The 18248-nt window shown below is 40.0% G+C and overlaps 1 protein-coding gene across 3 annotated transcripts in view; it reads right to left on the bottom strand.

Moving 5' to 3' along the window:
- Nucleotides 1-4514: 4514 nt before the first annotated feature.
- The window catches only part of RABGAP1 (RAB GTPase activating protein 1), a 495691-nt gene continuing 481957 nt past the window's right edge, over nt 4515-18248 (bottom strand). For all 3 annotated transcript variants that reach the window (XM_030207329.1, XM_030207330.1, XM_030207332.1), the window contains 4 exons: nt 17573-17656; nt 12936-13007; nt 8414-8611; nt 4515-6466 (listed from right to left, as the gene is read on the bottom strand). In XM_030207329.1, coding sequence (XP_030063189.1) covers nt 6344-6466; nt 8414-8611; nt 12936-13007; nt 17573-17656 — 477 coding nt within the window. In that variant the 3' untranslated portion in view covers nt 4515-6343. The remainder of the gene's footprint in view (nt 6467-8413; nt 8612-12935; nt 13008-17572; nt 17657-18248) is intronic.

The following is an 18248-nucleotide window of genomic DNA, read 5'->3' as shown; positions in this document are numbered from 1 at the left end:
TCAAAACAGTATCACAAAATACAGCACTCCTGAACAAGTAAGTCATAACATAACTGATCAGCAAAATCTAAACATCCAGAAGTACCAGTGCACTACGAATGCTGGCCCCTCCCACGGCCAAATGCCATGGATTTGGCCGGGTTTGAGATGGCCGGTTCCAGTTTCCATTATCGCTGAAAAACAAAGTCGGCCATCTCAAACCCGGCAATCTGTGGCATTTGGCCGGCCCCAACCGTATTATCGAAACAAAAGTTGGCCGGCCATCTTTTTCGATAATACAGTTCCGGCCAGCTGTTGTGGCGCCGCCAAAATAGATCGCCGGCGCCGTTTGATTATGCCCCTCTATGTGTGAGTGCAGGGAGGAGGACTGGGAAAAATATGGATGTATCTGTGTACAGGGAGAGGGGCTGTGAAATTGGTTAAATTAGGACAAACTTGCAGAATTTTGAATTTTTTTGGTGAAGAATTCAAGTAGAAGTAGCCCATGCGTATCCATACTGAAAAAGGCTGCCGTGAGGCTGCCGCTGAAACTTGCAGCAGCCACTTTCAATACGGAGACTACTTGGCCCGGAACGTACGAGGCCGCTCTGCCCCAGCTCAACACTATACCACCACAGCTGTAAGATAAGCCTGGGGAGGGGCCTAAGGTGGGCTCGGTCGGGAGGGTTTCCTCTTCAAAACAAAGGGGGTTCATGAGAATTGGGAAGAATCCTGTTTCCATTCCAAGAGCCAAAACCCTAGATTGCAAAAAAATTTCTTCTCAATCTCCTAACAAACATGTGGGAACACTTTGATAATACCACTTATAGAATAGAGACATTATGGTCCTTGTTCTATAAAGGTTATGCTCCTAAATTTATGCTCCTAATTTATAAGCATAATAGTATAGATTATGCTCCTAATTTAGGAGTTTAAACTACATTCATAAATTAGGAGCATAAATTTAGGAGAATAAATTTTAGGAGCATAACCTTTATAGAACAAGGCCTTATATTCTTAAAATAAAAGCTGAAGTATCACATCTCTTTTTGCAGCCAATATAAAAGTGGCCACCAATGTTACCCTAGTGGAAACTTCTTCAGTAATATCTCCAAAAATGTAAAACTACTCATCGATGAGCAACTTATCCAAATCTCCTGCTTCCTCCATAAATTGCACTGATTTAGGTATATACTTGTAAAATAAGTTCTAAAAAGAGTCTGCAAGGAGAATGGATTCATATGCGAAATATCTTTGTAAAACTGATTTCTGCTGAAGAAATGTTGAAAACAGAGCAATTAAGAACATGCAATTATATATCATGCTCTCTATTTTATTTTCCATCAGAAGATTATCCTTAAAGTTTTACTCTGCTTATCTAGATCTTCTGACTTAGCCCACTGTTCACAAACACCCTTCCACACACTTGGTCACCTCCTCATCTTCCAAAATAGAGATTTTAACAGAAGTCTTCCCAAGTACATTGACAGACTGAGAGAAATAAATAGCTTATTATCATGGCTTCTACCTTAGATTACTAATATGGAAATATGGAGAGTGGGGGCTCTTTAGGATGAACAAGAAGCAAACCTTTCTCACTCTCTCTTCCAAATGGGAAGGTAACATGCTTTAAGGATCCAGTTCAAGCAATATTATTTCTGAGAAAGAAAGGAGGAAGTCAGAGAAAGACCAATGCTGCAGTTAATAAGTGAAACAAAGAGGCAATCACCTGTGGCACCTCTATCAGGAGTCACTAGCATGCTACTGACAGTATGCTTCAGAAAGCCTCCTGGCCGATTTACTAAGCTTTCTTTTCCCACTCCACTTATTATTTTACAGACCTCTATCATATCTCCCCTAAGCCATTTTTTCTTCAAGCTGAAGAGCCCTAGCCATTTTAGCTTTTTCTCATAGGGAAGTCGTCCCATCCCCCTTATCATTTTCATTGTCTTTCTCTGTACCTTTTCTAATTCCACTATATCTTTTTTGAGATGCGGTGACCAGCATTGAACGCAATATTAGAGGTGCGGTCGCAACGTGGAGTGATACAAAGGAATTATAAAATCTTCATTTTTGATTTCCATTCTTTTATTAATACCTAACATTCTATTTGCTTTCTTAGCTGCCGTCGCACACTGAGCAGAGAGTTTCAGCATATCATCAACGACAAAGCCAGGATCCCTTTCCTGGTCGGTGACAATGTGGAACCTTGCATTATGTAGCTGTATTTCGGTTTCCTCTTTTCCACATGTATCACTTTGCACTTGCTCACATTAAACATCATCTGCCATTTAGATGCCCAGTCCTGTCATCTTCCGTTTAGATGCCCCGTCTCGTAATTTTTCACAATACTCATGTGATTTAACAACTTTGAATAACTTTGTGTCGTCAGCAAATTTAAATACCTCCCTAGTTACTACCATCTCTACATCATTTATAAGTATGTTAAAAAACAGAAGTCCCAGCACAGACTCCTGGGGAACCGCACTATCTACCCTTCTCCATTGAAAATACTGATCATTCAACTCTACTCTCTGTTTTCTGTCTTTTAACCAGTTTTTAATCCACAATAGGATACTACCTCCTACCCCATGACTTGCCAATTTCCTCTGGAGTCTTTCATGAGGTACTTTGTCAAACGCCTTTTGAAAATCCAGATACACAATATCGACCGGCTCACCTTTATCCACATGTTTGTTCACCCCTTCAAAGAAATGTAGTAGAGGTGAGGCAAGATTTCCCGCCACTAAATCCAAGTTAGCTTTGTCTCATTAATCCATGCTTTTGAATATGCTCTGTAATTTTGTTCTTTTTAATATTCTCTACCATTTTGCCCGGCACCGATGTCAGGCTCACGGTCTACAATTTCCCAGATTCCCCTCTGGAACCTTTTTAAAAAATCAGAATTACATTGGCCACCCTCCAATCTTCCGGTACCATGCTTGATTTTAAATATAAATTACATATTACTAACAACAGTTCCACAGGTTCATTCATGTAGCACTAATACACTTCCCAGAAGCTGAAACATTTACAATAAAAATAACTGCACATCGGTAGGCCAACAGTAAAGAACCTATTAATTCAGCAACAGAATACTATATATTTTTATGACACTCAAGATAGATGTCTATGTACAGCTTGAAAATGAAGTCATCATACTGCTAATGTTGGAAGGTTTTTCTGTAGAAAATAAATGTTTGCTTAAAAGTGGTGGTGATACATTTTTTCCCAAAAGCCTAAAGCAGATTCTGTTTAGAGATCAAAATATGATTTTTCATGTGGTTCATCACTTCTGGTTTTTTTTTCCAATAAAATTAGGGATGCATTTTGATGAAAAAGTTTAATCATAATTAATCGCACAATTAAAGGTATTTTATTTCATTTCCCACTGCAGCTCCTTTTGACTCTGAGCAAGTCAATTAACCCTAAACTGCCCCAGGTACCAAATAAATACCTATAAATATGTAAACTGCTTTGACTGAAACCACAGAAAGACGATATATAAAATTCCATCCACCTTCTCTTCCCTAAAGGGGTGAGCATCTCCCTCCTTCTTACCCCAAGATCCAACATCTCTCTTTTTCTCTTCCCTAGGTCAATTACCTCTTTCTTTCCTGGGGTCCATTATTTCTTGCTCTTCCCTTCCCTCCCTCCCTCCCATTGTCCAGAATCTCTCCCTTCCTCCCCTCCAACCCCATGAGCAGCAACACAAACTTAGTGGGGAGCAGCACCAAGCTCTTGTAATGGCTGCTGAAGCTTACCGCCTCAGAAATAGATTCTACCAGTGGCCCTTCCAGTTCTGCTCTGGCTCACCTCCTCTCCCAACTGGGGTTTGGCATCTGCCCCCTTCAATTCCCCTACTCCCCCCCCCCCCCCGCCAGTCTACCTTAAAGGTGGTCTTCTGTTGGTACCTGGCAGCAGCAAGCATTGCAAATACAGTGCCTGCTCTGAAGTTTTCTCTCTGGTTTGTCCCACCTTCTGTGACATCACTTCCGGTTTCTGCATGAGCAGGACAGGCCAGAAGGAAAGCTTTGTTCCAGGCCGCAGGCAGCTTATGTGCAACACTGCCACTGCTAGGGACCAACAGAAGACCACCTTTAAGATAGATCGATGGTGGGGGAGGGGGATGTAGAATCGTGGGTAGGGGGGAAAGGTGCCGGATTATACCGAGGACAGGAGTTGGGGAGTGAGAGAAGAGGAGATGTTTGGAGGAGACAGGAGATGAAGCAACCTGATCCATTTTTTAAAAACTGCAATTAATGATTAATACATTAATTGCAATGCTAACTGAGATTAACTTGTAGCTCTAAATAAAATCCATTTGAGTGCCTAAGCTTTTTCATTTTCACATTTGCATATCTTATACTTTTTTCTTTTTTTTTTTTCTGTGCCTGGTCTTCAGTTTGCCTCATTATGCAGCCTACATCATTTATGATGTGTCCCCTAAATTTTTTGATTTAGATGGTACTCCACTTTTACACTGCAAAATGTCTAGAGCTACTGTAAAATGAAATATAGCAGAGAACCAGCAGTATAATTCTACTATTTTATAATTCAATTTGTGAAGTATACACGCTGCACCTATTCTACCACAATGGCCACACATCAAATGCCAGAGGAAGTTACAGTATTTTTTGGTATTAAACAAAAGACAATTTAAGCAATTAAGGAAATAGCTTTGACATAACATGTTAGGTTTGTAGTAACTCATTACATTTGCTAGCATTAGTAGAATAACCATGAAAAGTAGAAATACAAAATAAACCAAATGTTTTATATACAAACCAGTGCCTCTTGTTATAATCTGTTTGCTCAAACCACACACCGATTTTAGTCACCGATGTAACAGATACGTCAACATAACACAAACCATTATAAATTAAAAGAAAAAAAAAACCCTACAAGGTGCAAAACCTCCATTCAATAGCTTTCTGGTGAGAACTTACATGCAACAGTCCATCGGTTGATGAATACAAAAAACCCCCAGTGTTCTCTTCAGCACCTAAGAGTGCAGTTTCATACAGTGCCAACTACCCCCAGAACTCACCTGTCCCAAACGTTAGGTTACCATAAAACCATGCACAAAGGTTAAAAAGAAAAAAAAATTATGGCATGTACAGTTTAATGATTTTTTTTCTGTTAAATATCTTTTTCTTTTCTCATTCATACCTCTGTGCAAAATTAAAATCCCTCTGCTGGTAGCTCCCATAGAACCTCACAAAAGATCTGGTACAGAGAACTTTACAACGTGCTGGAGCTGGCTACCACACATAACAGAACTTTTTTCTAGAGGTAAGCAGCGTGTGTGAAAATAAACCTAACAATGTGACAGGTAAGCGGCCTGTGGCTGTCCCTGAACTGGGATCGAAAGGCTTACTTGAAGATACTGAACGGAACTGATTTGCCAATGTCCAGAAGAACAGGACAGACCATCATCAGGTCAGGCATTCTGATGTGTGAGGATTAGGGGTGGGGGAAATCACAGAACCACCAGATGAAAACTGCCTGGACTACTCATGATCAAAATACAGTTGCATAGAGATGACTATGTGTAAAGTGTAAAATGCAAAATGGATACAAAATGGAGAACACATGGGGAGCATTAGCTCTAACATTAGCTGTGCTTTACTTAACAGGTTTTGCTGAAGGTAATGTGTTTTTTTTATCATCATCAGAACATTTCATGTAAGAAGTCATTCATCTCCACCAAATACAGGTACCTATTGAAGGTGGAATGCTGTTGTGCAATAAAAAAGTCAATAAAAAATATCAAACAAAGAAGTTATAGTAAAAAGCCCAATGCGCTCAGATTTCTCCAAAATTTATGGGGAAAGACCCAACTTACCACTTGGTACAGAAATCCTTTTTTGCCTTCAAAACTCTTATCCGCAGGTAAGTGTCCTGGTTTGTGGCACTGACACAGATCTAAAAGAACTATTTTTTATTCTTAGTGACATTATAACCAAAATAAATTCTAAAAAAAACTGATAGTAATTAAAAAAATCCCTATCATAAGTAAACTTGATGTTACAGTTTCAGTCCTTGTACCTATTTTTTCTGTTATATTTTTCAGGCTGAAATAAACAAGAAAATGGAGTGTTTAGTTTAGGAAATGAGCATGGTATTTTGATCTAGATAACGTGACCTGTCAAATATCAGTAGTATGAAAGCTTTCTTCCTTTCAAAAGTATATGTGAATGTCGGCACTCTATCACGGACCTATTTAATTCCAGATAGTGCTGTGTTTCTAGTTTATTTACAGACTGGTCCTCTTACATGTCACCGATGTAAAATCTCTGGCCAAGGAAGGCAACAAAAGGTATTGTGTCTGAAGAAGATGTGTTTTGATAAACATTTTGCTTTACGAAGTCTCTTTTCCTTGAACGCCTGTCGCAGTTTTTATGGAGCTAATTGTCCTGTTGAACCACGTCTTCTTTGCAGCTTGGACCTCACTCAGTGCAAGACCCAAATGATGCTCCAAATCCTGAACAAGAAGAATATTTAACACTCATCAGATCTGATGTTTTCTTCTCGGATGCATGAGATTTAAATAAAAGTCTTGTTGATTGGCATTGTTATTTGGATTTTAGATGTAATGACTTTCCTATATAAGCTCAAGGTAACTTACATATTCAGGTACAAGTGGCAGGTCTCTGCCCAAGCAGGCTTAAATACTAAGTTGTATCTTAGGCAATGGAGGATAAAGCAACTTGACCAAGATAAAAAATAGTATCAGTAGAAGCAGCAAGATCTGAACTATAGCCTTTCTGGTTCTTAGTCTGCTGCTCTAACCACCAGGCTCCACTCAGTGTTCCACTATCAATAACAAAAGTGTCACATTTGTCTATTACAGTTAATCACAATTTAATTTCTACAACACAAGGCTTATCAATAACTTTGGCATGAACAGCTATATCTAAAGAAACAAAACAGACTGAGGTTCTTCTCCTGTTAAAATTATAACGTAACCCCCTAAAATTATAACTATGTCCATTCTTAGTGATGTAAAACAAGACCTATGTGGCTAGCAAGGGTAAATCAATATAACTTTTATAGCATGCTTGGGATTACTGTAATGTATATGCAAAGTAGTTGAGAACTATAATTTATTCTACTAATGCTTTTCAGCTGTGGCAGAATGTGGACTGCTGTGTTCTATTCATTTCCTTTTGGATGCAAAAATTCAACAGTGGGTCAAAATTAATGATACTGTTTGTGATGGCTAACGTTACTATTTAATTACAATTTGTGCAGAAAGCTAAAGAGATAAAGGTCACTGCTGCCAACCATACCTTGTGAAAGTATATCAGCATAATATCGACCCATTCTAAAGAATCAGGTGTATTTTTATGACACCTCAAGAAACCAAGAGGAGATTTTGTCATTTTAAAAAACATAGAATAAATCACGATATACAACTGCTGCAGGACTGTTGGGGAAAGAACACTTACTGTTAATCACACATTTGAAGGGCTACAGGCTCAAAGAGAAGCTGATGATGCATTGATAACATGCTTAATCTGGAGATAATTATTTCTCATATAAACTTTAAATCACAGCTTAAACCATGGCGTCTCAAACTGGGATCCACACCCTCAAATATGTTCCCAAAGAGCTGCAGGCAGATTGGCCCAACAATGAAGTGCCATTGCAGCCCTCTTTCCAGCTGCCACCCCCACCCTGGAAACATACGACAAAGTTCAGACGAGCAAAACCCCAGTTTGTAAAGGATGTGAAATATAATACAGAATATCTACGTTACTAGGAGTATCAAATACACCACATCCAGTAAAAGTTGTGGGAATTCCTTTAATTTTCTTATTGTTTGAGAAAGCAAAATCTCCCATAGAAGAGTAAATTCAAGGACAATAGGTCAACATGTGACCTTTCAAGGAACAATGTATAGGAAATAAGAGAAGATGCATATTTTCAACTGATACTGAAAGACACAATAGCAATGAGAACCACGACTGAATATAAAAAACGTTTGGGACAGAGCACGAGAAGGAAGGGCTAGTGAGGGTAACAGCAAGAAGAAATGGAAGGGGGTAGGACATGAAAGTCTAAATGGATGAGTGTATATGGAGAACATGGTGCTGATTTCGGCAATATGTATTTGTATGGCATACTAAACAAGCAAAGTCTCAATATGGTAGAAAGAATGGGTCAACTAGTCTCTCACTGCAACATTTACAATCATTATTTTTAAATAATGTGTTAATTATTGGGCCTGGAAGGCATTCTATAATTAGACCAAGTAAGTAAATAAAACTAGAGATCATCCAAAACAACAATAGACTCCCTCAAAATAGATATGAACAGCCAGTACTAAGTGGCCACAAATATCCTGATTTATTACATGAAAGCAGAGGAAAGGTTCAGTGTTCCAACTGTGTACCCAAAAGTGCAGCATGAAAACCTATTACAGTACCTGTATTTTGCACTCTGCTTCCACCAGCTGCAGTTTCGTCTGTGCCAGTTCCAGCTCCATTTCTCTCAGCTGGTTCTTCAGAGATTCTTTCTCTTCATCTGTGTCCTCATCAGAACCTTCCTTGGCAGAGCTGGCAATCTTCACACGTCCTTCTTTATTGAAAAATTCTCTGCACCGTTCACAGCCATCAACTTTTTGCTATCATTAGAAAGACAGAACAATTAATAATTTGTATATTGCATATATATATATTTTTTAAACAGTCACATGAGGCTCCAGGGAGTACAGCTTCTGGTCTGCATGGAAAGTGACAGATATGCTGGGGCACAGGAAAAGGAACGGCTGCCTAAGCTGAATTTAATGCCTGGTGGAAGAAATATAAGTAAAATCAACAAGGCTGTAATCTATATAAAGCAACCATCTTTGGATATTATGGAGATAAATGAAATCCAATACTGTGCAACAAAAATGGTTATTGAGAGAATTCTACCAAAAAAGGACACAAGGCCAGAAAAAAAAAAAAGATAGATAAAACACATTGAAAAAATATTTTGAATCACTGCATGCAGAATTATCCTTGATACAGGCGTATCTTAAAGGATTAAGGTCACCTAAGATAATGAGAAAGATCCAAGACAAACAAACACAACACCTTATATTCATATGATCCAATAATCTGAAAGTAGCAGCAGAAGCATAAAAACTGCAAAGATATCAAGGAAACAGAAAATCAAAGTACCAAAATCTATTCAGCAAGAATCTGAAACAGTTACAGGGAACTGGGAAAGAACACCAGTACAGTGACAATACCACCAACTAATACCAAAGCTGAAAGGTTTTGGAGAAATTTCCGAGATTCTATTGACCAACTGAGAAGCAGAATGGCTACCTAGTACACCAGAGAGTTTGGGAATGGCAAATATCGAAGACTGGCCTGAAGTACCATACTGGCCCAGATAGAGTGCCCAGCTTTTGGCTCAAACAATTAACATCCCTACTCCAAATCCTTACAAACTGCAAAAATCAACTGATCTGGCGGCCACACACAACACCACAATGGCTAATAACAGGAAGAACACTTCTCCTTCCAAAGGGAGATTTAAGTAACGGTCCCCCCAAAATTACAACACAGTAAGTTGCTTACCTACAAATTTATAAACTGCTCACTGTAGAATATACAATTATATTAATTCAAATTAACATCACAATAGAGCAGAAGGGCAATAAGAGAGGAGTAGATATAACCAAAAACCAGTTAATTCTAAATAAAGTCATCATAGCTACTGCAAAGAAAAGCAGAAATCTCAGTATGACATGATTTGATTTTAAGAAAGCTTTTAATAGCCTCCTACACTCGAGGATAATAAATTGCCTTCAAAGGTACAAAATAAACTCTAAATTGATTGACTACATCGAGTTCACCAATAAAATGTGGCAAACCACATTCCATCTGAAGTATGAAGATAGACAGTTTGCGATACTAATAACAAGATCCAGCGAGGAATATTTTAGGAAGACTTCGTGCCATTTTATATAGCATTTAATCCACCGAGTACTCATAAGAACATAAGCATTGCCATACTAGGACAGACCAAAGGTCCAAAAAGCCCAGTATCCTGTTTCCAACAGTGGCCAATCCAGGTCACAAGTACCTGTCAAGATCCCAGAACAGAACAGATTTTATGCTGCTTATGCTAGAATATGCAGTGGATTTACATTGGCCATCCTCCAATCTTCCGGTACCATGCTTGATTTTAAAGATAAATTACATATTACTAACAATAGCTCTGCAAGTTAACTTTTCAATTCTATCAGTACTCTAGGATGTATACCGTCAGGTCCAGGTGATTTGCTACTCTTCAATTTGTCAAATTGCTCTATTTCATATTCCATGTTTACAAAGACTTGTTTCAGTTTCTCTAACTCATCAGCATTGACTGGCAACAGTATCTCTCCCACATCTTCCTTGGTGAAGACCAAAGCAAAGAATTCATTTAATCTCTCCGCTATGGCCTTGTCTTCCCGGGTTTGAAAGAGGCCCAATTAGATGAGCCACAAGGGAAGAGTAGAAAAATAGCCGGAAGGCACTAAACAGCGCTCAAAAAACCGGGCAGGTGAGGACAAAAATAAAAACGCATCTTATCCTTGCTTAGACAAAAAGAGAACTCAGGAGACCACATTTGCGCAACGGGCGGGAAGGTGCTCGTGCTCCACAAAGCTCTCTTTTTAGCTTTGTTAAAATGCTGGACCAGGCAACGTGGATCAGCGTCACCCACGTGAGAAGATAGAAGCCTGCTTGTCCTCGTCAAAGTACTAGATTCTGTACGAAAGAGCTGTAAACGGTTATGCATCTGCCAGCTGCCAATTTCTGCTGGCAGAAAATGCTACATAGAAAGGCACAATGAAGTGGCACATCTGATTTATTACATTTGTTCCCCGCGCTTTCCCACACATAGCAGGCTCAATGCGGCTTACATAGTAACAAGTAAAAAGAATTACAAAGTCTTTAAGAAGATTATACAAATTATACATACTTAAACCTTAATCTACAGGTAAAATGCTATACCCGAAAGTTTTTCGCGCTATTGTTCTATAGTCCTATCAGTATCCGTTGTTCTTCCTTGTTCCATTGTACTATTCTCTTAACGATACGGAGACTCTGTTTTAAACTCAATGCATAACAATGTAACCACAATTCAGTTGTAACAAATTGTACTTCCATTAACACAATGTATTGTAAGCCACACTGAGCCCGCAAATAGGTGGGAAAATGTGGGATACAAATGCAATAAAATAAATAAAATAAATAAATAGTAAACGTAATAATAATGGAGTTAACGGATAAGAAAATAAAGCATTGGAGAGATTGAGTGTAGAAGGAAATGAACGTTAGGAAGTAGACGTAGATGGAAAGGAAAAGATAGGGGGTAGCATAAGGAGAATGGGAGACATGGTCAATGTATAACAATTGCCGGTACAGAATCATGTGAGTAGGCTTTGATCCAATGTAATCTTTGTAAACACTATAACATTGCTGTACCAGAAAAGAATGTGGAGAATGAGAAGATTATGATCAGTTGGACATCCTCATTTCACCAGAATGGTACTGATAAGAATCAGTGGCGTTCCTGGGGGGGGGGGGGGGGGGGGGGGGGGGTCCGCCCCGGGTGCATGCCGCTGGGGGGTGCCGCGCGCCTATCCGTTGTTCGTTCCATGCTCCCTCTGCCCCGGAACAGGTTACTTCCTGTTCCGGGGCAGAGTGGGAGCATGGAACAAACGAAGGACAGGCGCGCGGCACCCCCCCCAGCGGCGTGCACCCGGGGGGTTCTTTCGCCAGGAGGGGAGGGTCGCGCTGCATCCAGGGGGGGCTGCACCCAGGGGGCGGGGCGCATCAGCGATCCGCCCCGGGTGTCAGCCCCCCCCAGGAATGCCACTGATAAGAATTGACAGTTCCAAGCAATTATTCTTTGAATTTGGTGGAAAGGGAGAAGATCTTTAATTAACAAGAAATGTAGTCAGAGATCAAAGAAACGTGGCAGAGAATAAAGAAATATTTCCAAATGTATTGAGAGGGGAGGAACAATCAATTTCCAACACAAAGATTCTAAAAAACCTCAATAGTTAGAAGAATAAAAAAACATTTATTGTTCAGACTCGAGGGATATCTGCGTTTTGGCACAAAAATGCCTGTTTCAGGAGTCAACAAATTATAAACAATGAATATTCATGGAAGAGATTTGCATGCACTGAAGATAGTGCATGCAACTCTCTCTCATGAATGTTCATTGTGACTATCCTAAAAACCTGACTGGCTGGGGAGTCCCCACGTCATGCTTGGGAACCAGTGGCTTGTTCCTAAGAACAGAAGATATGCCACACTGAGTCAAAGCAAAGGTTCATCAGGTCCAGCCTTCTGTCTGTAATAGCTAATCGGTGTCCTAAATAAGGATATGCATGGGTGTCTGTTCATTAGTGCACCTTAGTTTTACTGCATAAAAGATTGATTAAATATACATTAACCTACAAATTAACTGGCAATAAGTCATTTTGCAAACAATAAAAAGTTCTGTGTGTTAAAACAACTTTATTAAACTGAATGTATAAAATGAGCTGGGAATAAACCCTACACAAAAACAGAACATTTTTGAAACTTAACCAGAACTTTTTTTGACTGTGCACATCCCAAGTTCACAAATACCCAACAGGATTCCAAACAGCGGGATCCATCCTTTGTTGCTCAATCCCAGTGATAAGCAATGGCTTTCCCAAGTCTACCTGGCTAATAATTCCACAACTCGATTCAGCATGGAGTGAAAAATACTTTTGCTGATTTTGTTTTAGATCTGCTATTTACTATTTTATGGAGTCCATTATCAAAGCAATAAAGTGTAGTGTGTTCTGGTGTACAAGTGTGTAAAGTAAAGATGGAGGATCCCATTCTTTTCATGCAAGTACTATACACAAATGTTAGAAGAAAGCCTGACACATTACACTTACTGCCCTATGAGACCCCATTTCTCACCCGGATTTTCTCTATTTCGGTTTTGTTTGATGATTGCTGCTTTTCCAGTCTCTCACTGAGCTGGGAACAAATCTGAAAAACGAAAGGATTAGATTGTTGTAGAGAAATCAATTCTAAAGTTTATTCTCTGTTAATACTTGCATGATAGAATGACACATGAGTCATATTGACCTGTGCTGCATGCATTGTTACACCAATGTTTAGTAAGTTTTCTGTAAAAAGCTTATGAGCATGTGCAGAAGTGAGCCATATGACATCTAAGATAGTTGGCTAATTTGATATTTGAATTTTTATTTTCAGAGATTGATTAAGATCGGTACACACAGTGTCACTTTCTTTGATGACAAACACTATTAACAAAGGCACGTAAATAGGACCAGTTACAGAAAAAGGGCAGACAGCGTTAACTATCCAATGGGTGAGGAGGGGGGAACCCCCCCCCCCAATCAATGCTTTTATCAGAAAAGCCTCTATTTTGTCATTTTTCTTCTCTCCTTCCCTCCCCTCCCAAACAATGAAGCTGAAACATGTAAGAGAAAACAATACAAGCGTGAAAACCAATACACCTTGGACTGGTTAGTTGGTTACATGAAACATAGATATCATAAATTAAATTAAAGAGGCTCTAGTAGACTAGGCAATAGGGCTTTACCCTGATAATAGACTTCGTAGCACCAAAATACTGAATGGTGCCATGAGGTGATAGAGGTAATACTGCTAGAGAATTAAGGGAATGAGCTCCGTGTTAGACCCTTGCAAACCTCTTCCAACACAGTTGCTTTTTAAGTGGCAACCCACAGTGCCGTCACCTGCACAAAATGAGTTCTGGAATGCCTCTCAAAAGTCAGTCCTACAAGGGAGTTGTGCATGCAGTGTGCTAGAGAATTAGAAATGAGGTATTGTTTCATAAAAATTGCAGATCTGCTGTTGTGGAGTGGACGACTAATGGTTAGAGCAGTGGATTGAGAACCAGGGAAATCGGGGTTCCAATCTCACTGCTACTCTTTGTCACTTAACCTTCCACTGGCTCAGGTACAAACTTAGAAGCCCATTTACTAAAGCTTAGCACACGCTAACAGAATTAACATTTTATTTACAGTGGTGGAAATAAGTATTTGATCCCTTGCTGATTTTGTAAGTTTGCCCACTGACAAAGACATGAGCAGCCCATAATTGAAGGGTAGGTTATTGGTAACAGTGAGAGATAGCACATCACAAATTAAATCCGGAAAATCACATTGTGGAAAGTATATGAATTTATTTGCATTCTGCAGAGGGAAATAAGTATTTAATCCCTCTGGCAAACAAGACCTAATACTTGGTGGCAAAACCCTTGTTGGCAAGCACAGCGGTCAGACGTCTTCTGTAGTTGATGATGAGGTTTGCACACATGTCAGGAGGAATTTTGGTCCACTCCTCTTTGCAGATCATCTCTAAATCATTAAGAGTTCTGGGCTGTCGCTTGGCAACTCGCAGCTTCAGCTCCCTCCATAAGTTTTCAATGCGATTAAGGTCTGGTGACTGGCTAGGCCACTCCATGACCCTAATGTGCTTCTTCCTGAGCCACTCCTTTGTTGCCTTGGCTGTATGTTTTGGGTCATTGTCGTGCTGGAAGACCCAGCCACGACCCATTTTTAAGGCCCTGGCGGAGGGAAGGAGGTTGTCACTCAGAATTGTACGGTACATGGCCCCATCCATTCTCCCATTGATGCGGTGAAGTAGTCCTGTGCCCTTAGCAGAGAAACACCCCCAAAACATAACATTTCCACCTCCATGCTTGACAGTGGGGACGGTGTTCTTTGGGTCATAGGCAGCATTTCTCTTCCTCCAAACACGGCGAGTTGAGTTCATGCCAAAGAGCTCAATTTTTGTCTCATCTGACCACAGCACCTTCTCCCAATCACTCTCGGCATCATCCAGGTGTTCACTGGCAAACTTCAGACGGGCCGTCACATGTGCCTTCCGGAGCAGGGGGACCTTGCGGGCACTGCAGGATTGCAATCCGTTATGTCGTAATGTGTTACCAATGGTTTTCGTGGTGACAGTGGTCCCAGCTGCCTTGAGATCATTGACAAGTTCCCCCCTTGTAGTTGTAGGTTGATTTCTAACCTTCCTCATGATCAAGGATACCCCACGAGGTGAGATTTTGCGTGGAGCCCCAGATCTTTGTCGATTGACAGTCATTTTGTACTTCTTCCATTTTCTTACTATGGCACCAACAGTTGTCTCCTTCTCGCCCAGCGTCTTACTGATGGTTTTGTAGCCCATTCCAGCCTTGTGCAGGTGTATGATCTTGTCCCTGACATCCTTAGACAGCTCCTTGCTCTTGGCCATTTTGTAGAGGTTAGAGTCTGACTGATTCACTGAGTCTGTGGACAGGTGTCTTTCATACAGGTGACCATTGCCGACAGCTGTCTGTCATGCAGGTAACGAGTTGATTTGGAGCATCTACCTGGTCTGTAGGGGCCAGATCTCTTACTGGTTGGTGGGGGATCAAATACTTATTTCCCTCTGCAGAATGCAAATAAATTCATATACTTTCCACAATGTGATTTTCCGGATTTAATTTGTGATGTGCTATCTCTCACTGTTACCAATAACCTACCCTTCAATTATGGGCTGCTCATGTCTTTGTCAGTGGGCAAACTTACAAAATCAGCAAGGGATCAAATACTTATTTCCACCACTGTATTTATTTGGATTTTGCTCACAACTTTTCAGTAGTAGCTCGAAGTGAGTTACATTTAGGTACATTGGGAATTTCCCTGTCCCTGGAGGGCTCACAATCTAATCACATTTTATACCTATGGGCATCTTAGCATTTAGCGTTTGTTAAGCTTTAGTAAAATGGCCCTTTAGACTGTAAGCCCTCTGAGGACAGGGAAATACCCTAATGTACCTAAATGCAACTTACCTTGAGCTACTACTAAAAAGAAGTGAGCTTCATCCAAATCCAGAAACGCCCACAAAAAGAAGGCGGCTTGTCAAAGGACTTCAATCACCTTCAATTAAATGGCAAGAAATCCTTTGCAATCCAGTTTCTCCCTTAGGTGTGAGGAAAAATGATGGAAGGATGACCGACTCAGGTGGATGTCTATCACTACTTTAGGTACTAACCCTGCTGTACTAAAAGTTAGTGAAAGGTGGATAAATCATTAAGGCCCGAACTTCACTTACTGCCATCAAGAATAGAACCCTAATGGTTGGGTATCTAACCTCACAAGAGCCAAGACAATCATCAGCTGGATTAAAACCATACTGATATACCTTAATAGTGTGAAGCCCTTTCTGGACCACTTCAAATAAAGAAGGAGTCACAAACCTGACACCTAAAGGCTGAAACCAAATCAGTTCCCATTTTAAAAATGTAAAAGCACCAACTGCAGCTCAATTGACTATAATGCGAACTAGCCATTAGAACAATTGGTGAGGTATATTAATAATTTCAACTACATCACCTTACAAAGAAGATGTAGGAGGTGGAAACTCAAAAAAGGAACTGAAGACTTGCCCTTGCACCATAAATTTAAGCGTCTAAATGTAAAACTGTATGTTTGCCTGGCAGACTTCTTCCTAGAAGCCTGAAGACCCCAAGCAGACTTGTTTGTTTATACAAATGTTATCACTACCCTCTCAGAATGTATACCATAAAGCAGGGGTATCCAGCCTCAGGCCTCATTTCAGGATTTTCCCAATAAATATGCATCAGATTCATTGTATGCAAATAGATTTATGCATATTCACTGTGGAAATCCAGAATCCCGACTGGGCTACAGTCAAGGTTGGATACCCCTGCCCTAAATGTTAAAGACTGGATGTTGAGATAAAAGTATGTCTTGGTTTTAAATGAACTGGCTTAGAAAGCCAAAAATGCTTAGAAAAGAAACAAAAAAAATCTATGAAAAATCTGAATCTTTACAAAACAGCATGAGAAAAATAGCAGAGGACAGGTGAGGTGCTCCTCTCCTGACAAGATAAAATCATGCCATAGTGGCATTTGGTTTGATGTCTACAGATGCTCCTCTGACAAAGCATGTGACAAGCAGTATAAATTTACATTTATGGTACATATTGCTGCTGACATGTAACCTATGGCCATTTCTCATTCTTAGTAATATCTGCCTTCATGAGGGATACCAGGGGATGACTCCCAGCTCGAATCTAATATTTGGGGTACAGAGAAGTCTCTGTACCCCAAACATTAGATTCTTGAGCTGGGAGTCATCCTACTCTATCCCTCATGGCAGCAGATATTACTAAAAATGAGAAATGCATCCTACTCTATCCCTCAGAGTACGGTCAAGCTAGGAACGACTCTCCTACATTCACTGGATGATCAAGTGGTGCACCAGCAGAAGCTTCTCTCCTCAAAAGAGATGTTGCAGCAGTGGTGGAATATAGATAGAAGGGGATATGGCTTCCAGAAGTGTAGGATGGCTTCCTTATAAAAGCTAGCCAAGGAGGAAGGTGATAGAACTTATGAGAGTAAACAATAAAATACAAGATTCTTTATACATTAAAAGGGATTATCATCATCTGAATTTGTCCAATGTACGTGAACATTATGATTTTAGTTTATCATTCACAGATTTCTAAATTAAAAATGATTACCTGTAGCATGCTAATTGATAACTTACTTGCTTGTAATCACCAATGATGGAACTGTTTTTCTTGATTTCAGATTCTGCTTTGTCCAATTCTCTACGACACATCTCTTTCAGCTGGTTAAAAGATAAAGATAAACCAAAAGCAAAAATAAACCCTCTTGTAACATAAAATTCAGCCTCCTGTCCCATTAGAAGACAATAAAATACAGGAAATCTAAGAAAGCTGTGAAAGAAGTGGAGTAGTAGTCTAATGTTTAGAGCAACGGGCTCAGAATCCGGGGAGCCCAGTTCAAATCCAACTGTGGTTCCTTGTGACCTTGGACAATAACCTTCCATTGCTTCAGGCGCATGCTTAAATTGTAAGCCTTCTGGGGGGACAGGGACATACCTACTGTGCCTGAATGTAACTTCACCTTGGGAAAAGGCACAGGCTAAATTTAAAAAAACCACACACCTCCCCTTGCATTTAACGCAGCACACTATTTTTTAGTCTGCAGTGTTTATTGAAAAAGCTACCTGATAATATGTTTCCAAACACGATGGGCCTGATTCCTCAAGGTCTTCTCCCACAGAAAGAATGGGAGAAAAATCTTAATGAATAAGGCAGAACAAAAGCACAAAGTTGACATATTCTGCCCCATTTTAACATCTAACATGAGACACAAGGTCATTCTTGTTCATTGATCTGAGTCATGCACCCATATTC

This window comes from Microcaecilia unicolor, chromosome 6 (genome assembly GCF_901765095.1).
Source record: "Microcaecilia unicolor chromosome 6, aMicUni1.1, whole genome shotgun sequence".
NCBI lineage: Eukaryota > Metazoa > Chordata > Amphibia > Gymnophiona > Siphonopidae > Microcaecilia > Microcaecilia unicolor.
This window is presented reverse-complemented; position numbering and strand designations above follow the sequence as displayed.